Raw genomic sequence first — 20,868 nt, forward strand, 5'->3', positions numbered from 1 at the left:
TGGTTGAGAAAAGTCGGCGGGGCCACCAACCACACACGCAACACAGTCATGACCAAGCATATCGAGTCCAAGGCCGACGTCCTCATCGTCGGCGCTGGCCCCGCGGGGCTCATGGCCGCGCGCATGCTCGCCGAGTTTGTCCGCCAGCAGCCCGACCTCGTTGTTCGCATCATCGACAAGCGCTCCACAAAGGTGTACAATGGCCAGGCGGACGGCCTCCAGTGCCGCACGATCGAGAGCTTCCAGAACCTGGGCATTGCGGACCGTATCCTGTCGTGAGTGCATCGGCGGGAGCCTCGTGCCCGCCGTGGCGTGTGACCCAGCTCCTCCACCACCACGCCACCCAGCGGCCATGGCTGATGTCTCCCCCAGCGAGGCCAACGACATGTGCACGATCAACCTTTACAACCCCGTCGACGGCGTGCTTAAGCGCACCGACCGTATCCCCGACACGCTGCCCGGCATCTCGCGCTACCACCAGGTCGTGCTGCACCAGGGGCGCATTGAGCGCCATGTGATCGACAGCATCGACAAGGTGTCCGGTGGGCGGATCAAGGTCGAGCGCCCGCTCATCCCCGAGTCGCTCGAGATCGACGAGTCCAAGGTCGACGACCCGGACGCGTACCCCATCACCGTGAAGCTGCGTTACATGGGCGAGGACGAGTCGACGCCGCGCCAGTTCGGGCACGGGACCGAGAACGGCCTGTTCCGCTCCAACCTCCAGTCGCAGGAGGAGGAGGACGAGCACTACAAGCTGCCCGAGGGCACTGAGGCCGGCCAGATCGAGACCGTCCACTGCAAGTACGTGATCGGGTGCGACGGCGGCCACTCGTGGGTGCGCCGCACGCTCGGCATCGACATGGTCGGCGAGCAGACCGACTACATCTGGGGCGTGCTCGACGCTGTGCCCGCCTCCAACTTCCCCGACATCCGCGGCCGCTGCGCCATCCACTCGGAGAACGACGGGTCCATCATGATCATTCCCCGCGAGGAGGGCCTCGTGCGCTTCTACATCCAGATGGCGGACCGCGCCGACCAGGGCTGCCGTGTCGACAGGTCAAAGTTCACCCCCGAGACGATCATCAACCAGGCCAAGCGCATCTTCGCGCCGTACTACTTTGACATCACCGAGCTCGACTGGTTCACGGCGTACCACATCGGGCAGCGCGTCGCGCCCAAGTTCTCGCGCTTCGAGCGCGCCTTCATCGCCGGCGACGCGTGCCACACGCACTCGCCCAAGGCGGGCCAGGGCATGAACACGTCCATGATGGACACGTACAACCTCGGCTGGAAGCTCGGCCTCGTGCTGACCGGGCGCGCGAACCGCAACCTCCTCAAGACGTACGAGAGCGAGCGCCAGCCGTTCGCGCAGGCGCTGATTGATTTCGACCACAAGTTCTCGCGCCTCTTCTCCGGCCGGCCCGCCAAGGACGTCGCCGACGAGATGGGCGTCAACATGGACGAGTTCAAGAACGTCTTCTTCAAGGGCAACAAGTTTGCCTCGGGCACCGCGATCAACTACGAGCCGAGCGTCATCGTGTCCAAGGGCGACAAGTCGCTCTCCAAGCCCGAGCTCGCGCGCAACATTGAGATCGGCACGCGTCTCCAGTCGGTCCAGGTGTGCCGCCACTCTGAAGGCCTGCCGATGGACATCCAGGACCTGCTGGTGACGAACGGCGCGTTCCGTATTCTCCTGTTCGCGGGCGACGTGACGAAGCCCGCCCAAAAGGCCCGCGTACACAAGTTTGCAGAGTACCTCGACTCGGAGGGCTCCGTCGTGTCGCAGTACACCCCTGCCGGACGCAAGCGTGATTTCGCCATCGAGGTGCTCACCGTCCACGCCAACAGCCGCGACGACGTCGAGATGCACGACTTCCCCAAGGCGCTCTACCCCAAGTTCGACTACAACAAGGTGTATGCCGACTGCGAGACGTGGCACAAGGGCCACGGGCACGCGCACGACGGCTACGGCATCTCGACCGCCGACGGCGCGCTCATTGTTGTTAGGCCCGACGGCTACGTCGCCATGGTCACGGATATCGACGACACGGCGGCTCTTGACACCTACTTTGGGCAGTTCCTGCGCCGCCCCGCGCAGCACCTCGGCGCGTCGACCGAGGTCGAGTGGACCAAGGTCGAGACCAAGTAGGGAGAGAGGGAGTGGTGTTGGGGTTGTTCAGCAGTTTGGTAGTTCTCTGTGCGATCACGACGTGTTACGAGGTCGGGCGAAGCCAATGTAGTTTAGTAGCTCATCATGAACCGGGTTCTTGGGTCGGGCGGGGGCGAGCAGTGGAGCTGGGTCGGGTCTTCATCGGCGGTGCAAGTGCCTTCACTTCCACTGTATGCAATGCACAAGCTATGCCTCTCACTCAAGTCCGAGTCGATCCCCTCTCGCCATGCATGCATACCTCCGAGTCGATCCCATCGTTACTGCCGTCGACGGTCGGCACCACTCTCCCCGATTGGCCGCTCCAATCTCGGCAATGACGAGATCCGGTGGCTCCACCCGACAAGTGCACTTCCGACAGCCGATGCGATACAACCTCGGAATGCAACCTCGCATCGTCAACACCTATCTCCTTTGCATCTCTCTCCATCTCTCTCATCCACCATGCCCCGCCCCCGCATCACGCGCGTCAACCAAGCAGTCCGGCAGACCGTCGAGCCAATCGGACGGGCGCTAGCGCAGGCCTTCAACGACGGCGACTTCCTCTCCACCGGGCTGGCCAAGAGCGTGTCCCCCGACGTGGGGACACAGGAGAAGTGGACCGCCGCGCGGCTCGAGAACAAGACGGCGCAGGCCATCCTCGAGCTCGAGGCGTGGGTCGCTATCCCGGCCGATGCGCCGTTCCCCGACGATCCGGTCTTCCCCGGCGCAGTGATGCTCCTCGCCCCGCCCGGCGTCGAGGCCAGCGCGGTGCCGCATCCGAAGAACAGCTGGTATACGGCGTACAAGGAGGTCACGCCGGCTGAGACGACGCGGATCTACGACCAGGTGGGTTGGGGTTTGGGGAAGTGGTGGATCGCGCGTCCGTCACGTCACCACCTGGTACTGCTTGCTGGATCAGGCCCGCTGACACCCCACACAGCTCCTCACCGAACTCGCCGACCTCGAGGATTCGGCAGTCCCCGGCGGGGCGAAGGACACCTACCACATCGACTTTATCGGCACGCCCCCTGCCGCACGCAAGCAGGGCCTCGCGAGTGCACTCCTGCGCCACGTGTTAGATCGCGCGGACCGGGATAAGATCATCGCGACGCTCGTTACGCAGACTGCCTCGAATGTGAGTCGGCAGGCATGAGCGGGCGTTGGGACCGCTGTCGGGGACGAAGGTCTGCCCCAGCTCTCTGCTGACCGTTCCCAGGAGGCATACTACACCCGATTCGGCTTCCAAACGGTCGCCCAGCGCTCCCTGACAGTCAACGGCGAGAGCGGCACCATCTGGTACATGGTCTACAAGCCCGGCAGCCAACCAGAATACGAGAAGGACGAGGAGGAGGAGGAGGACGACGCCGAGGCGCAGGCCTTCGTTGCGCGCACCGGGACTGTGGGGCACGACCACGGGCACGACCACGACCACTCACACGGCGGCGGGTGTTGCTGAGAGGTTGAGACCTGGGCAGGTAGGCTTTACATATGCACAGGCACTGCTGTCGGATTTATTACGGGTTTCGGGGTCTAGTCTGTGTGTGTGTGTTCTGCATCCGAGGCTATTGGCCGTGGCACCCGTCATCCAGGGCGGTAGTGGGTAGACTGGTACGCAAGTGAGAGTTGTCAGAGCGGTAGTGGGTAGACTGGTACGCAAGTGAGAGTTGTCAGAGCTCGCACTAGCGTTGTTTGCAGCTGCTGTTGTGCTTCTGCCGCCTCTGCTGCCTCTGCGCCCTCCGTTTTTTCTTCTGGTGCGTCTACTCGCCGAGATGCCGCGACGCTAGCAGCCCCGAGTCAATGGCATCCGCGGCCACACGCGGAACCACCGCGACCAGCCTCGAGCGATAACGCTGGGGCTACGTCCGCTCCGTTGGCACGAGCTATAAACAGCCGCCGACACGCAGGTTAGATGGCCTAGATAAACGGCTGACGGGTGTGGGTGGTGGGGCTGGCGTGCCGTCGTCGTAGTACTGACAGGCCTCGCTCGGGACCATCCGACACCTACACGGGTCAGCTGAGGGCACATTCCTCGGCACCTGACGCACTTTGACGTCATTAGTTTCGTCTGGCCCCTCCCGCATGGCCGCCTCTCACCGCCCCCTCCCCTCGCCGTCTTGCCTCGCTTCGCTTCGGGGGAACAAATTATGGGAACGCAAGTTGACCCAGTGACATGTGGGCCAGCGTGACGACGTGTAGGATTGGGACCTGTGGCCAGCCAGTGTTTTGCACCAGAATAGAGAATAGCCAGAATATGATCGAGGGCAGCTGAGAGGCTTAGAACGCCGCTTGCCGCTGATGCCGTGAGGCCATGGATGGTGCTGGCGACGACAACTGCGAGCTAGATTATTGGTTGGAGTGGATCTTGAAGGACCCCTCTTTAGTACGAGGCGAGGTCGTGCATACACGTCCCCATTCCACTCTACATTCCTCGCCCCCCCTCGTCCCATTCCACGCCCCCTCCCCCATCGATCATCACTCGCCCCCCCCTACTAGACTAGCGCACTGTCAATCATCGCGACAATCACTCTCTGATCTTCTGCTCATCTCATCCATCCACACGACTATCAAGATCAACACATTGTAGACGGCGTGGATCATCAGGTTGTGGCCACTGTAGCCTTTTTCCCCCACGGGCTTGTAGTGAATTGCCCGCCGCTGGCTCGGTTTCACACCACCCAGCGTTTTGTAGCTCCCCTCCACCTCTCCATCTCTCCTCGCTGATCTACAGGAGCATCTGAGACAATCCAACCCCACACGCAGTGCCAAGCTCGCACAGAGCAGCACCACGTCGACCCCCTAGCCACCTTAGCCACCAACTAGCCCTGGCCCGCCCCGCCCCCCACTCGTGTCGTGACACGTCCCCCACCCACCCACCCCGTCCCCCTCCCCCGCAACCAGCTTATCACGGAGTCGGCCACTGGTTCTCCGGTCGACTTTTTGCACTCGCACACTTTCTCATCTTTGCTTGTGTCCGACATCCCTATCTAAGGTAGACACATCTCGTCGACTTGTCCAAGAACCCGAGTCATTGCATAGCTTGCACATGACAACAATGTCGGTGTTTCCAGTGAGTCGCCGTGGCCACTGCTCGCCAGCAGTCGTGTACGCGGTCGCTACCGCTACCTCCTTCCTCCCCATGCATCGCTGCTCTGTCTGACGCCCCGACCCCAGCCCATCACCCCGTTCAGCTTCACGCGACCAGGCACCTCGATCCGCCGGACCAAGAGCGTCCAAAACTGTGTTGGTGAGTCGGCCTGGACCTCCTTTGACCAGCAGCTCACCACCACTCTCCAGCCTGTCGCCGCCGCAAAGCCAAGGTAAGCAGCCCCAGTGTTTGCTGCGCCAGCGACGTGTCTTGTCGTGTCCACGTCGTGGTTGGCTGCTCGGCAGTCGGTCACCGTCGTGCTCCCCGACCCGACCCTCGATGGCTACTACCCCGCAGTGGGGGAGCCAGCCAGGGACGGCCCTCAGCCAGGGCGGCAGTGGGGCAACCACTCACCCATACGAGGCACTCGGCCATCCGGACATAACGTTTCCGCCGCGGCTCTCGGCGCACTTCCTACCTTGACCAGTACAAACAACGCTAACACCTTCACCCCCCACCTCAGTGCGACAGAAAGTGGCCATGCTCGCCCTGCAAAGACCGAGGCGAGGCGCACCTCTGCGAGCCATTTGTGCGCGAGCCGAGCGACCGCCCGACGTAAGTTGCGCGGAGCGGAGCGGAGTGAAGTGGAGGAGCGAGACAACACCGAGCTCCGGCTGACGAGCACAGGGGCTACACGCACGTCTCGGACACGTCCATCCTCGCTAACCGGGTGACGCAGCTCGAGCTGGTCATCTCACGCTTGCTCGAGCGCGTCGACGACATCAACATCTACTCGGACCTGCTCAACGAGTTCAAGGACCCGTTACCGGTCTTCAAGCCGCCCGAGGGCAAAGACGGGCATGACGACGACGACCAAGACCAGAAACCCAGCAACGGCGCCGGCCACGGGAATGGCACCAGCCACGTTCCCATGCTTAGCGCCCATTCAACGGGCAACGGCAACGGCAGCAACGACGCAATGAGCCGCCGAATGAGCACAATGTCGAGCGTCTCACGGAAAAAGTCGCTCATCCCAGACGACAACGACGTTATCGAGGTCGAAGACATGACGTTCATGGGCAACGGAGGCGCACCCACGCTGCCCATGCACCCTGCAGCTGCGGCTGCCGTCGCAGCAGCGGCACAGGGGGTGCCCGTCACCATGCCGCCGCAGATGATCGCGCACGCGCTCTCGCCCGTCTCGCGCAGCAGCTTCTCGGGGCAAGGGATCGGCCCCTTCCCCCTGCAGCCCAACGGGGTGACCGCACCAACCGTGTACTCTGGCCCGCTGAGTGGACCTGGTTCTGGTCCGTACGGCTTGTCGACCCCGTCGTCGGGCAGCGGTCCCCTGCCCACCACGTACGCGCCCCCGCCGACTGCCCCGCCCATGCCCTACAACCCGCCGTTCAACGCCCTCCGTGAAGTCCCCCCCGAGTCTGAATCAAAAGCGCCCAGCGTGCACGAGCACGACGCGGCACTCGCCCTCGAGGGCCTCGCTCTTGGTCGAGAAGTAAATTTTACCCGCGCGGCGTCTGAAGGTGGGTAGCTAGCTGGATGGAGAGCGTTCCTCAAGCTGACACGCAACAGAGGAGGAAACGCCGGGCGGAGCGCTTACTTTCTCCTCGTTTATCCAACACAACAAGTCCAAGGACCCGCGTGCTGTTCTCAAGTCGTTCCCTTCTGTCGCCAGGCTGCCGCCGCTTATCGTCGGCAAGCACCTGCTCAACTACTACTTTGTCCACATCGACTTCCGCTGGCGCGTGCTCCACCGCCCGACCTTTGAATCGCAGTTTGGCGCGCTGTTCAACCGCCTCCGCACCAACACTACCGAGTTGACGCGCGACGAGCTCAACACGCTCGCGGTCTATGCCGCCTGCTTGGCCGTCGCAGTGCACATGCTCGACGAGGAGGGATACCAGGACCTCGCGCTCGACCTCGACAAGGCCAACGCCCTCGCAGAGGTGTGCTGGAATGTGTGTTACGAGGCCCTCGCCGCCGCCGACTGGCTCCAGGTGCACGACGTGCGATCGTGCCAGGCTATCATGTGGGTTACCACCGTTTGAAAAAGGCTGACCCGCGCAGCATCGCCGGTATCTACCTCAGCAGTGTGCGCAAGGCCAACCTCCACTGGACCCTGCTCGGTTCGGTGACCAAGATCGCCATGGCCATCGGCCTCGGCGGTGTCCCCAAGGAAGCGAAGATTGCGAACGGTCTGATCAAGCCTTCACCGAGGTGGCAGAGTGCCATTGATCGTGAAGTTGGCCGCCGCGTCTGGTTCGCATTGGTAGGTACCAATCCACGTAGCCGTACCTAACCCCCGCAGCTCGAGCTGGACAGCCTCTTCTCGATGGAGTACGGCTTCATCTACCTCATTGGGGAGGACATGCACCAGACCGACGAGCCAGCCAACGTCAACGACGTCGACATTGTGGCCAACAAGCCAGTCATCTCTCAGCCGAGCGAGGTATACACCGACATGTCGTACTTCATTCAGCGCCTGCGCATGTTCTACCCGTTCCGCGGGCTGTGCATCCGCGCGCGCAAGGGCGGCCGCATCCACTACTCGTACATCACCGAGGCGCACAACGAGCTCCAGGCCGCGCTCAACAACAGCCCGACGTTCTTCAAGTACACAGAGGGCATGGACATCCCCGTGGACGCGGCGCAGTTCGAGAGCATGTGAGTAGCTTTCCGACCATCGCAGAGTCCAGTGAGCTGACACAAGACAGCAAGAGGGAAACGCTGGCTCTCAACGAAGGCGCCGACCTGCGACTCCTGCGCCTGCACCGCTACTACTTTGCAGCCGCCTGCCAGAACCCGTAGGTTGAGCTAACGTGCACCTCCGATTGTAGCTCATACACCCAGCCGCTACGTCTTGTCCAAGAAGACATGCCTTGCGTCCGCTCGCCGACTCCTTGAGGCCAAGCGCCGCCGCATGACGCCGTACCCGCTGATCCACCCGCACTATTGGGCACACCACTACTGCATGTTCGTGTCGACGGTCGTGATGATCACGTATCTGTCGTACGCGCTGCCGCAAGAAATCCAGGAGGTGAAGCAGCACGCCGAGAGTGGCATCGAGCAGCTTAGGTGGGTAAAGAATGGCCTTATCCCATCACCCGCTGACACTCGCAGGGTGCTTTCGAAGAAGGGACGCACCGACCTCGGCGACTCGGCCGACACGCTCACGTCGCTCCTCACCCTGCAGCTCACGAAGCGGGAGGAGGATAGCCCGAAGGTCGCCCAGCCGGAGCTGCACAAGCGCCCGCACGGCGACATTGAGAATGAGAACTGGGAGGGATGGCTGCCGGTGCGTGCTAGCAGGGGTTCACGGAGGATAGCACTGACACTCCAGGCCGATCTGGTCGCGCTGCTCAACGAGTCGGCGTTCGGCACGCCCGGTACCGGTGCCGGCCCCCCTCCGCCCGACAGCAACGTAGCGCCCGTGTTTGAGAATCTCCTTGACGACTTTACTCTGTGGCAGTAGGAGTAGCAGTGATGTGCGCGTTGTATCATAGTTGCTTGCAATGGTTGTATGCAGTCGCAGTGTGATGGTGATTATGTACTTAAGCCAAGAGTCGCCGTCGGACATGTCCGAGCCGAATGCCGCCAGCAATGCTCATCGCCATCACGTCAACCCGCAAACCGGCAACAGCAACATCCACTGCAATGGGGCAGGTATAACATCGCCTCTCTCTCTCCCCCCTTCATCTCTCACGTCCCTCCCATCGCCGTCCCCACAATGCCAAGCGACACAACCACACCCCGCGTAACCCAGCAAGGCGCCGCGGCGCTCGACGCGCTCCTGTCCGAAGTCGTCGACAGTCACCAGCTGCCCGCGCTGACGATCGGCGCGACGAGCGCCCACGGCCCGCTGTACTTTGCGGCGCGCGGCGACCGCGTGTTCGGCGACAGCGCCAAGGGACAAGTGGGCGAGGATACCGTGCTGCAGCTCTACTCGCAGACCAAGCTCGTCGTTGCCGTGTCGGCGCTGCAGCTCGTCGACCGCGGCGTGTGGAGCTTGGACGACGCCAGCGTCGTGGAGGCGCATGCGCCCGAGCTTTGGAAGCAGGAGATTCTGAGCTACGAGTGAGTGCGCTGGTGGGGTGCGTTGTCGGGATGCGGGGTGTTGGTGTTGTTGGCTCGTTACCGGTCATCGGCACCGGTCCGACCGCGCGGAGGGGGATTGGCCCTCGGCAGTGCACCTCGCCTCGCCTCGCCATCCTCGTTTGCGTCCCAGGCATGGCCGCCCACTTACACATGCTGCAGCGAGAACGACAACGAAGTCTACAGGCCGCGCAAGACGCCCCTCACGCTGCGCCACCTCCTCAACCACACCAGCGGCCTAGCGTACCCCTTCTCCTCGCCCGTCTTGGCGAAGTGGGCGGCGAAGCACAAGCTCGCCACCCAGCGCGACCCTAACGCCGGCATCGCGCCGTTCGAGGTGCCCCTGCTCTTCGAGCCCGGCACGCAGTGGAAGTACAGCGTCGGCATCGACTGGGTCGGGATCATCCTCGAGCGCGTGACCGGCACCACGTTGGAGGAGTACTTCCGCGCGAACATCTGGCAGCCGCTGGGCATCAAGAGCATCACCTTCAACGCGACGGACGCGAACATTGCCAAGCTGCAGACACCGCAGGCGCGCGTCGAGAAGGACGGCCAGGTGTCGTGGGTCCCGAGCGAGGGGTCGCTGCGCGACTTGACCCCTGGCGTGGTGTACAAGCAGGCGAGCGGCGGCGGCGGCCTGCTGGGCACCGCGAAGGACTACCTGTCCTTCCTGGCGGCCATCCTGCGGTCGCGCGAGCCCGGGGGAATCGTCTCGCCCGCAGGCTACAAGGAGCTGTTCAGCAACACGCTCGGCGAGCGGGGCGCCGACAACGAGACGTACGCCGGGCTCGCGGCGTACGCGTTCCTCCAGCCCCTCGACAAGAGTTTAGTCGAGAACAACGCCGCGCACCTCGGCTTCTCGGTTGGCCTCGGGCTTGCGCTCGCCGACACTGCGACGGGGCGCAAGAAGGGCTCGGGGCACTGGGGCGGCATTGCGAAGACTGGCTTCTGGCTCGACCCCACCAGCGGGATCGCGGCGGTGATTGGCACGCAGATCTTCACGCCCGGCGTGCTGTTCGAGCCGGCGTTCAACGCCGTGTATGCGCGCTTCGAGCGCACGCTGTACGATGGGCTCGAGCTGTAGTTTAGTTGTAGAATAGGATATGGAGGGATGCCTTGCCGACCGGGGCACCGACCGCACCGTCGCGCGCGCGCGCTCGCCGACGATGCTCTTGGCGTGCGGAGAGCAGTGCGCGAGATCGGTGCGGGGCACACCATGCACACATCATGTCGCGTGCATGCATGGCCCGGAGGCGCGCCGGAGGCAGTCCGAGCCGCGGGCCGAGTGATCGCCGTCCTGGTTGCACCGTCGTCGTCGTCGGCGTGTCGTCGGTGTCCTTCGGCGCGTCGTCGGCGATGGCATGACATCACATGTGAGACGCGTTCGTTCCGCCAGGACACCGGCGCCGCCATTCAACTCGCCGCGCTGCTCTCCCATTCACTGGCTGAACGTTAAACCGTCTCTCGTCGTTGTATCCCCCTACTCTCTCCCATCTTCCAGCTCGAGGGGAACCTTCATGCCTCCTCCGGCACACCCACGACCGCGCCGCAGCTCAGCGCTCACAATGTCGCGGCTCGCGTCGTCCATCGCAGGCCTGCTCGCCGTCTCCATCGGCCTCAACTCGCTCACGGCCAACGCGTTCATGCTCGAGCTCGAGGGCCCGGGTATCATCGACATCCCCTCGCCGGTGAACCACACGGCCGACCCGTCCTCGTGCGCAGGGTACCGGCTCACGTCGATCGCCGAGGCGGACAACGGCGCAGGCTACGACGGCTCGCTCGAGCTCATCGGCGAGTGTAATGCCTATGGCCCGGACTACGCCACGCTCACCCTCAGCGTGCGGTACGAGACGGCTGACCGGCTGCGCGTGCGCATCGTCGACAGCGGAGGGCGCGCGCACACCGTGCCGGACGACGTGGTGCAGGGCGGATGGCCCGCTGTCGGCGCCCACTCCGTGTCTAGCGACAAGGCGAACGTCGCCTTCGAGTACGTGTCCGACCCGTTCAGCTTCAAGGTCGTGCGCAGGGCCTCTGGTGAGGTGCTCTTCGACACGGTCGACTCGCCCCTCATCTTCGAGGAGCAGTACCTCCGCGTCGGGTCGCGCCTGCCGCCAGGCTCGCACATCCAAGGGCTGGGCCAGCACAACGACAACTTCAAGTGAGTACCCGCTGGTCTTGGGGCTGCGCTGGCTGACGCTGCTAGCCTTCCGATCCACCAGGAAGACTACGTACGCACGCTGTGGTCGCGCGATGCGTACGGCGTGCCGTCGCAGACAAACCTGTACGGCACCCACCCGGGCTACATCAACCAGGTGCTCACCGACGACGCGGCGTCCTCGAGCGGCGTCTTCCTCCTCAACTCGAATGGCATGGACGTCAAGTTCCCCGGCGGGGACAACATAGAGTTTAACGCTATCGGCGGCATTGTCGACCTGTTCTTCTTCAACGGGCCAACGCCGGCCGACGTCGTGCGCCAGGGCGCCGAGGTCTGGAAGCCCAGCGCCATGGTGCCGTATTGGTCTTTGGGAGTGAGTGGGACAGGGTCGCACAGCACAGAGCTGACACACACCCAGTTCCACAGCTGCAAGTACGGATACATTGACATTGCCGAGGTCGCCGAGGTCGTGGCAAACTACTCGCTCGCCAAGATCCCCCTCCAGACCCAGTGGATCGACATCGACTACATGCACAACCGGTGGATCAACACGCTCGACACGCAGAGATTCAGCCTCGAGAAGGTCCGCTATGTGGTCGACCAGCTCCACAAGGCCGGACAGGACTTTGTGGTCATGGTGAGGTTGCCTCGTTAGCGCCGTTGACACAACCAGGTCGACCCCGCCGTGTTCAGCGGAAGCCTGAATTCGTCAGCAGCCAAGTACGAGACATTCCAGAACGGCATCGACGCCGACGTCTTCCTCCGCTACGACAACGGTGACCTGTACGAGGGTGTGGTGTGGCCCGGCCCTACGGCGTTCCCAGACTGGACGGCGAAGGGTGCACAGGAGTGGTGGAGCTCCGAGCTCAAGCGGTTCTTCGACCAGGAAGTCGGCGTCGACGTCGACGGTATCTGGCTCGACATGAACGAGCCCGCCAACTTCCTTCCCTATGTGAGCTTGCCCCGTCGGGAAGCCTAACTGACAACCAGCTCGAGGCAAACATCTACCGCCTGTCGAACGAGCGCGGCGTCCCTCCCCCTCGTCCGGAGCCGCGTATCATCCCTCGCACTATCCCAGGCTTCGAGAAGCTCAAGGCGGGCAAGAATATCTCGGCGCCCCTCAAGGGCTCCAAGCCAGACGACAGTGTCTTTGGCAACCAGTTCGGCGGCCAGTCAACGGTGTACCCCGAGCCTGACACTCTCGACGACTACCTCTCCCCGGACCTGGACAGCAAGTGGCTCTACCCGCCATAGTGAGCGGTTGTCCCATCCGCACACGCTGACCCCGCAGCCGGATTCACGACCGCCGTGCGCCCCCCTCAGCTGTGGACGCGACGTCGAACGAGCACCTGAAGAACATTTCTGACTTCTCGGCGCGCACCGACTTGGTCCAGGCCAACGGCGCGCGCACGTACGATGAGCACAACCTCTATGGGTCGCGACACGCAATCCGCACACGCCATGCGCTCATCGACCGTGCCCCGGAGAAGCGGCCGTTCACGATCGCTCGCTCCAGCTTCACCGGCACGCCGAGCTCGATCTGGCTCGGCGACAACGTCGCCTCGTGGGAGCAGTACGGGGAGAGCATCCGCCAAATGCTCCAGTTCTCCATCAGCGGTGTCGGCGTCGTCGGCAGCGACGTGTGTGGCTTCATCGGCGAGACGACGGAAACCCTCTGTGCTCGTTGGGCCTGGCTGGGCGCCTTCAACACCTTCTACCGCAACCACAATGATCTTGGCTCCCCGCCGCAAGAGTTCTACCTCTGGAACAAGACGACTATTGCTGCTCGTGCGGCAGGCCACACCCGCCTTGCCCTCCTCGACTACACATACACTGCGCTGCACCACCACAGCATCGATGGCACGCCGGTGCTGTGGCCGCTGGGATGGGTACACCAAGATGACCCGGGCGCGCTCGGCATCGAGACGCAGTTCTACTTTGGCGACGCGCTCCTCGTCTCACCGGTGCTTCATGAGACGCCCAACTTGTTCGTTTACCTCCCCGGCGCAGTGTACTACGACTTCTTCACCCACGAGCGTGTGTGGGGCGGGCGGCCGCTCAGCCTCCAGGACGTGCCGTACGACACGATGCCGCTTCATATCCTCGGAGGGAGCATCGTGCCGCTCCGCGACGGAATCAGCTACACTACGCAGGAGAACCGCAAGCTGCCGTTCAAGCTCATCGTTGCGCCTGATACGAATAGCGAGGCAGAGGGAAGGCTGTACCTCGACGACGGCGAGTCGCTCCACGTCGGCGACAACAAGTCCAACATCAACTTCAAGCTTGCCAACGGCGAGCTCAAGATTTCGGGCAGCTTTGCATACACTGGCGAAGGCGCGTCTATCCTCGACACTGTCGTGTTCTTGGGCCAAGACCGCGACTGGGTGGTCAAACTGGACGGCAAGGAGATTGATAGCGTGTATGACCGCGACGCGCCGTCCATCACTGTCTCCGGCCTGAAGCGCAAGTGGCAAGAGACGACAATCACGGTCATCAAGGAGCAGAAGGTGCGGAAGACGACCAGCAGCAGCATACAGCACGAAGAACTCTAGAACCTATGCATGGGAGAGGCGATTATGGACCAAGCGATCACGCTGCCAACGTCCAACCTTGGGTGGATGCTACTTTTACTATTGACCGACGCCGGACCATTCGACGAAGCTATCAACTAATGCAACTACTAAACCATGCGAATAGCACTACCCTCGACCCACAACGGCCCGTTCCTCCCGCGCTCAGCATCAGAAATGGGATCGGAAAAGGGCCGCTTGACAGTGATGACCCCGCGCAGAGGCTCGCTCCTGACCGTGCTTGCGCGGATCTTGCTCCCCTCAACCCAGACGGGGCCGCTCCGTGCGCGCTCAGCATCGGATATGGGGTCGGTAGCGGGGCGATTAGACACGACGACGCCGCGGTCTTCTGTATGTTTTTCTGCAAACTTGTCGTGGAGCGTGCTGCCGCGGGTGCTGCCCCCGTGGAAGGAGCTACCACTGCTCTCGACCCACACTGGGCCGTCGCGCTCCCTCTCGGCGTCGGAGACCTCGCGCGTCGTCGTAATGACCCCGCACTCGGGGTCCTTGTCGTCGCGGTCGTATTTGTACTTGCCCCCCGCGGCCAGCTCGCCATTCAGCGTCGAGCTAAAGCTCGGCGCCACGCTGTCAGTGTACACCGACATCGGGCGCCCGCTGAAGTCGAGGTCAAAGTTGTGCCGGTGCCGCGAGAAGTATTTCCCCACGATGCGCCAGAAGATGCGGTACAGGCCGTAGAAGCCGAGCCAGAGAGAGATGGTCGTGCTGACCATGGAGATGATGAAGCCTGCGGCGGATTTCGGGCGGCGCACGGTACAGAGGTACTGCACGTCGATTGCTGCTGGCCCAGGATGGGTCAGGAGGCCCGGGTAGCGCTTCTCCTGCACCTCGATTATCTTGTTGAAGATCTGTGCGCCCTGCAGCGGCGACAGGGAGGCCGAGTACGCGTCGCTCGTGTTGATGGTCGCGATGCGCGCCGCGTCGTTCGTGTAGATGTTGACCGCGTCATCTGGACACCCGAAATCGAGACGCGCGGCGGCCACGAGGCCTTGGAGTAAATTGTACAGCGGCGCCTCGAGCACGCCCTTCTCGCGCGCAGAGGGGATGCCCCGCCCGTAGCTGTAGTTGGAGTACACTCTGAAGTCGTAGATCTCCGTGTCGCTCGAGTGGAAATTGAGTTCTGGGGTTTTGGCGAAGCATACGCTGGGAAGTCAGCTCGCCTGCTGCCATGGCAGCGACCCACACGTCCGTCTTGTTCCAGCACGAGTCGGCGACCAGCATGCGCATGTACAGCACCGTCGGCCGGCTCTCCCCCGCTGGCAGGTCCGCGCCCAGCCGGTGCAGGCGCACCTGCAGGTCCTGCGCAAGCGCGTTGAGGTAGTCGTGGAAGAAGGTTGTGTGGGCTATCTGCGGCGTGCCGAGGAGTATGTCCTCGAGGAACATGGCGTCGAGGGGCCACATGTTGAAGCCCGAGCTGGGCGAGTTGGAGTCGGTATGGCTGCTCGTCATGATGCCCTGCCACCCAGGCATGTTGCACGTCACGCTGGTCGTGCTCTTGACTGTGCTGGTGCCGAGGTCGACCCAGAGGTCGACGGAGCCGACATCGCAGCGCTCGATCGTAGACCCCGTATAGCCGGTCTGTACCTCGCCGTCGTTGACCTGCACTGCGTCCCCGGCACTATGGTACGGCTGCAAAGGGTTAAAGTGCGTGCCGAGCCCGCCGGCACCGCGGTCGGCCGCTGCGCCAGTCGACAGGTCGCCCACGCCAGAGTACGTCCACTTGAACAGGCCGAGCGTGGTCGTGATGGTGTCGCCTGGCCGAATGGTGACAGGCTGGCACAGGTCCGAGTGCTTCTCCATCAAGGGCACATAGTGCGAGTACCAGTGCTTGTTGTCCGTGAGGTTGTACCGCGTCGACACGATCATCTTGTCGCTGTACCCGCTTGTTGCGGCTGCGTGGGGGTCAGCGAGGCGGCGTTGGTGGAGAGGAGGAGGTACCAACCGGCCCAGACAGCAAACAACACCGTCACAGCCGTGAAGAGCAGCAACGACAGGATGTGGAACCACCGGCCGAAGGGGTACTGCGAAGCTGTCAGCTGGGTCGAGGGTCCAACACACACCGGCCGGGACACATTGTACGTGATGAGCGTGTCAATGTCGAGCCTCGGCAGGCTGACCATGGCGGTGGTGGACGTCGATGAGAGAACAGGCGAAGCCGAAGCGAGGTGGGGGACGGGTCGATCTGGTGTCTATCTCATTTATCCCCATGGCGTGCACGTTCAGCACCGCTGTGCGGTGTTCGGTCGGTCGGTCGTTGGGCCCATGGACGCAATCTCGTACAAGCTTGCTTGGGCTTGGGGCTAAGGGTGCTCCGTGGCGTGTGAGCGTGGCTTACTGAGTGGGCTTGCTTGCAGGCTTGCTTGGCGAAGAAGGCTGCTGAAGCCGGCGCGCGGCGAGCTGCAGGTGCAGGTCGAAACGGGCAGAAGCTCACACCGGCGCAGCGGAGCCTACTCGCTCGCTCGTGCCGTGCGGCGATCTCTGGCATGCACACACCGCCTCCGAGTATGTCGCGACGAGCGGAACATGGTGTATGCAGGAGTGAGTGGTGGAAAGCAGAGTAGTTAGCTACGCCAACTCTTCCGGAATCACCGGTGAGCAGCAGAGCGCGCGGAACGAGAGTTGGCCGACACGGCGCAGTGCCACAGATCTCGTGTGCCAAGAGAATCATGGTGCACCCCGTGACGTTTTGTCCAGATCTCGCTGGCGTCGATTTCCGGCCAGTCCGACACTGGGAAGTTGTGCGCTCGCTTATCATCCCCACCAGCCGCAACCGCGCTACGAGGCGCCGAGCGCGCAATCATGACGATATGTCTGCGCCGCTGATGGGCCTGGAACGTCGGGGAGGGAGTACTGGCCAATAATTGTGGGTAGCCGGCGCGAATTGACCACCTTTGGCATGGCGAACCCATTCCTGGCCGATCAGGTGCGGCGAGCGAGCCGTGCTAGCTACACCATCCGCAGCCAGGCGCTACAACCCAACTGGCCGTGCGGTGCGTGTCCATTCCGACGATCATGACCCCCGCTTCATTAATGCTTCACAGGCGACGCTTTCATTCCAACTACGAATCTACTTGCTTCTCACTTCTAACGGGTTTGGGGTTTCTGCGTCTCGTCTACACGCTCGCGCTTCCTTCCTGCCGCCTGTGGTTAGAGCCCTAGAGCTAGCTACTAGTTCAGAAATTTGTTGGGCTCAAAGCTCTGCGTCTTCTCAATCTTGGGGACGAAGCCGATACGGCTGAGTCCGCGGTCCCAAACGGTGTACACGCTCTTGAGGAAGACGTCGCCGAGGATGGCGAGGCCGTCGGTGGCCTGCACGCCACCGGCCCAGAGGCTTGCCTCCGGGATCCACTGGTAGACCAGGTCCTCGGGCTGGATGGTCCAGTAGTTGCTGCCGACTGCGATCTCGAACGTGGGCAGGGCGGTCACCGAGCTGTTCGGGAAGTAGTAGCGGCCCTTGGTGTCCTTGACCACGTCGGGGATCTGCGCGTACAGCTCCTTGACGATCGAGGCGGGGAGGTAGGCCAGCGAGGTGCCCGTGTCGGCGATGGCCTTCTGGTTGGCGCCCGCAGTCACCACCTTGCCGTTGACCCTGCCGCTGGTGGAGGGGACCGTCCAGTAACCGACGGAACCGTCGACGGGAGTGTACTTGAGCTCCTGGCCCGAGGCGGCGACGAGTCCCTCGTCAATGTAGCCAAAGGTGTAGAACGACTTTGTGGGGTCACGCCAGCTGTAGAAGGCTGAGGTGAAGAGCTGCGACCCGGGCGGAAGCGTGCCGTCCGCGATAAGCGTGTCGACCGGCGTCTTCTCGGGGCCAGTGGATACGGTGCTGCCGGCCCCGCGCCCGTTGTAAAAGCCCAGGCCGATCAGGCCGTCGCTGTTGCCGGTGTCAAAGTTGTTCTGCTGTTGGGCAATCGAAACGGCCTGCTTCTTGACGCTCAGGCCGCCGAGGTTGACCGTGTCGCGGCCGACGTTGCCCGAAGCACCCGAGCCGTCCTGGTATCCGATGCTGAACTTGGCACCGGGGATGAGGCTCCAGGTCGAAGACTTGTGGTAGTCGAACACGTTGTGGTTTGCCGTCACGTCGGGCGGCAGGTCAGACGAGAAGACCCAGAAGTCGGACGAGCCCGTGTCGAGGTCGAGCGAGAGCTCCTGAGGAGGCGTGCCGATCTGCACCTTGGCGATGTACGACCTGTCCCAGGTAGCGTCGATGTCGAGGGGCAGGAAGCCGGGGGGGCCGCCGACGCGCTGGTCGCGCGGGTCGCCAACAGTGATGTTGTACCTGAGCTCGGCCTGCCTAATCGCCGCCTCGAAGTTGCGCTGGTGCTTGGGGTTGGGGATGACGGGCACCTTCTCGAGGTTGAGGTCGCGCTTGAGCTTGCGGCCCACGGCAAAGTCGTCGGCGGGGGCGGCGGAGGCGACGCCCGCAAGCGCGGCGAGGACGAGGAAGCCGACGGTGAGCTTGGTCTTGGTGGTGGTGTTGGTGGTGGTGGTCATGGTTGCTGTTGGCGTTGTTGGTGGGGACTTGAGCCGAGGTCGACGGCGCTTCTTATAGGCGTTGGAGAGGCGACAAGGCCCCAACCCAGAGCACACCTCGCCTCGTCATCTCGCCCTGGCCGCCGCGATACCTCACGCGATGCGCGCTACGCTGAGGGCAGAAGAGTCGACGATGGCGATGATGGCGATATCATGGCTAGAAGGCCGAGCTAGTGGGGAGGAGCACATGGTGTCGTCGGTCTACTAAACCAAGTTGCGAAGGTGTCGGCGAGGTCGCCGGGTGTCAGTTGGCACTAGATGTGTTGGATGATGGTGTTGAGAGTGTGCGTCGAGTGTGGCGATGGCGAGAGATAGAGACGCTCGAGACAGCCAATGGTGCGATGCGAGCCAGTGTTAGCGATTAGCGAAGCACATGGTGCTCTCGTGTTAGTTTGCCGATGAGCTCGAGCTTAACGCCACACTGTGTCAGTTGGGCGCCGCATGGCACGGCCGCGTGAGCTAGCTAGCTATAGTGCAAGCTGGGAGGGCAGCACAATGAGTGGAACGACAGTAAAGACAAGTCAAGCGCGCTACTGGGGTTAGTTTGAGGGCCACATGGATGGTGTGAGACATTGCGGAGCACGCCAAGACAGGCTCCACCCGCGGGCGGCCCACCGGCTGGTCCCCTTGCGTTTCGCCGGCCCGGACTCGGACGCAGCCAGGACCTTCGCTCGCTCGTTCCCGCTCGTCTCACAAGCGCGCGCACGCAGGCAACTAACTCCACGTCGTCGTCGTCCCTTCACCCTTCTCTTCTAGCACATCATCTAGCACCCCATCCACCGTCTTTTAATAGCGCCGGCATGCTTGGCAGTGCATCAAGCTCGGCGCTATCAGCAGACGGGAGGGGAGTGTATCGCCAATGTTCTGTGAGCTGTGAGTATCTCTCCGAGCTGCCTTCCACCGACCGCCCATCACACCACCCTCACCACCCCCACCACACAAAGGATGTCTCACGTTGTTCTCTATTAGCTAGAGCCTCCGGGCGATGCTGCCAACCGGGTTTATTCTGACTCTCTCTCTGTCTGCCCTGCCTTCCCCAACTCCCCCAACCCCGAGCCACTTCGCTAACGATCGACCCAAGGACCACAGTGCTCCGGTCCACCCCACCCGCCATGACGTGGGCGGCGTTGTGCCGCTAGTCCCTGCGACTGCAATGTCCAGGGCTATCGCAATCAGCACGCACTCGCGAGCTACGACGACGGCAAGGCAAGGTTTGGGTTCACGCCGGCAACCCTCGGATCGGGGACAACGGCGCATGGGTGTACGCGGGCGCGCTTGCGGACGTCGTGGGTCGGGCCGCGGACTGGTGCAGCGCCCGTGGATTGGCGACCACGGACGATGGCGTCGAGGTGAGTGCGAGTGAGTGTGAGTGTGGAAGGCGGCGCGGCCTCCACTGCGCGCGGGTCCTGTCCGCCTGTGTCCGTAACCTTGTCCTCGTCACACCTTATGCACCCATCCACGCAGTCACAGTCGCAGGCTCGGCCTTGCCCTCGCCGAGGGGGCGTCACCGCCGTCGACAGAACCGCCGCCGCACGAGCGGTGTAGGCGGAGCCATGGCATTGACGACGCAAGTGCACCGCCCATCGTGAACGCCGATGGCTGGTGCAAGCTCGGTGGCCATGGCGCCGCCCAGGCGTGCGGGTCGACCTTGCGCACCGTTCACACAGTCTTCACTTGGGCCTTCTCGTCTGGGCAGGCGCCAGCTGTCTGTCAGCCATGGCGCAGACGGTTGTCGCCTCGACCCAGCGCCGGTGGCGGCGGCGGGGTTCGGACCTACCCGTCGATCTCCGGCAACCTCCGATACTCAACTTGACGTTTGTTTGTTTACGAGCTGGGTCGTACTCACCTTTTGTCTCCTCACTTCTGCTTGGGCACGACGACCACCATTGTAACGTACAGCAAGACAGCGACATGAGAGACAGTGAGCGCATGAAACGGTATTGAAACGCACTCGGGCACTGCCCCGTGCGCGCTCATCCTCCTTGTCCACACATGCGCGTCATGTTTTGTGTTGAACGACGACAACGACGACGACGACAGCAGATTGATGCGCGGGCTTGTTTGTTGACGCGGTGGATGGCCCTCGTTGCATCCCTCGTCTCGGCGCCAATCCAGTGGTCAATCCACACTCGGCGCGTCCCCGTCAGCACCCGTCGCGCGCGCGCGCCGTTGTTGTTGTTGTTGTCACTGATGTCGGCTTTGTGTTCTGACGACACGTTAAGTACCACAGCTCATACTGATGCTCTTCGTC

At 62.9% G+C, this 20,868-nt stretch overlaps 7 protein-coding genes across 8 annotated transcripts; 5 read left to right on the plus strand and 2 right to left on the minus strand.

The window, feature by feature from the left end:
- Positions 1-48: 48 nt before the first annotated feature.
- Positions 49-2,149, plus strand: PHHY (Phenol hydroxylase; the record flags this gene model as incomplete). Its single annotated transcript, XM_062769914.1, has 2 exons — positions 49-275; positions 373-2,149. 2 exons carry the CDS (start codon positions 49-51, stop codon positions 2,147-2,149), a joined length of 2,004 nt encoding a protein of 667 aa, XP_062625898.1.
- Positions 2,150-2,569: 420 nt separating this feature from the next.
- On the plus strand, positions 2,570-3,605 carry LOC62_02G003381 (uncharacterized protein; the record flags this gene model as incomplete). Its single annotated transcript, XM_062769915.1, has 3 exons — positions 2,570-2,995; positions 3,090-3,284; positions 3,366-3,605. The coding sequence occupies exons 1-3, from the start codon at positions 2,612-2,614 to the stop codon at positions 3,603-3,605; spliced, it is 819 nt and encodes a 272-aa protein (XP_062625899.1). The 5' UTR covers positions 2,570-2,611.
- Positions 3,606-5,018: 1,413 nt separating this feature from the next.
- Positions 5,019-8,791, plus strand: lepB_2 (putative transcription factor lepB). Of its 2 annotated transcripts, XM_062769916.1 has the most exons (12): positions 5,019-5,216; positions 5,321-5,393; positions 5,444-5,466; positions 5,758-5,849; positions 5,922-6,772; positions 6,822-7,278; positions 7,317-7,518; positions 7,558-7,913; positions 7,964-8,053; positions 8,100-8,324; positions 8,370-8,544; positions 8,590-8,791. In XM_062769916.1, the coding sequence occupies exons 1-12, from the start codon at positions 5,193-5,195 to the stop codon at positions 8,719-8,721; spliced, it is 2,700 nt and encodes an 899-aa protein (XP_062625901.1). In that variant the 5' UTR covers positions 5,019-5,192; the 3' UTR covers positions 8,722-8,791. The 2 variants fall into 2 exon arrangements, with proteins under 2 accessions (XP_062625901.1, XP_062625900.1); XM_062769917.1 differs by having other exon boundaries at positions 5,321-5,466; positions 5,766-5,849.
- A 185-nt stretch (positions 8,792-8,976) lies between these two features.
- On the plus strand, positions 8,977-10,576 carry lovD_3 (Acyltransferase LovD; the record flags this gene model as incomplete). Its single annotated transcript, XM_062769918.1, has 2 exons — positions 8,977-9,323; positions 9,504-10,576. 2 exons carry the CDS (start codon positions 8,977-8,979, stop codon positions 10,423-10,425), a joined length of 1,269 nt encoding a protein of 422 aa, XP_062625902.1. The 3' UTR covers positions 10,426-10,576.
- Positions 10,577-10,806: 230 nt separating this feature from the next.
- Positions 10,807-14,117, plus strand: agdC (Alpha/beta-glucosidase agdC). Its single transcript, XM_062769919.1, has 6 exons — positions 10,807-11,499; positions 11,545-11,869; positions 11,915-12,133; positions 12,170-12,448; positions 12,487-12,749; positions 12,788-14,117. The coding sequence occupies exons 1-6, from the start codon at positions 10,859-10,861 to the stop codon at positions 14,046-14,048; spliced, it is 2,988 nt and encodes a 995-aa protein (XP_062625903.1). The 5' UTR covers positions 10,807-10,858; the 3' UTR covers positions 14,049-14,117.
- A 59-nt stretch (positions 14,118-14,176) lies between these two features.
- Positions 14,177-16,204, minus strand: LOC62_02G003385 (uncharacterized protein; the record flags this gene model as incomplete). Its single annotated transcript, XM_062769920.1, has 3 exons — positions 14,177-15,227; positions 15,268-15,976; positions 16,027-16,204. 3 exons carry the CDS (start codon positions 16,202-16,204, stop codon positions 14,177-14,179), a joined length of 1,938 nt encoding a protein of 645 aa, XP_062625904.1.
- A 1,048-nt stretch (positions 16,205-17,252) lies between these two features.
- pepB_0 (Penicillopepsin-3) lies at positions 17,253-18,578 on the minus strand (the record flags this gene model as incomplete). The annotated part of the gene is made up of 1 exon (XM_062769921.1): positions 17,253-18,578. The coding sequence occupies one exon, from the start codon at positions 18,576-18,578 to the stop codon at positions 17,253-17,255; it is 1,326 nt and encodes a 441-aa protein (XP_062625905.1).
- Between the last annotated feature and the right edge of the window lie 2,290 nt (positions 18,579-20,868).

This window comes from Vanrija pseudolonga, chromosome 2 (assembly GCF_020906515.1).
Source record: "Vanrija pseudolonga chromosome 2, complete sequence".
NCBI classification, from domain to species: Eukaryota; Fungi; Basidiomycota; class Tremellomycetes; order Trichosporonales; family Trichosporonaceae; genus Vanrija; species Vanrija pseudolonga.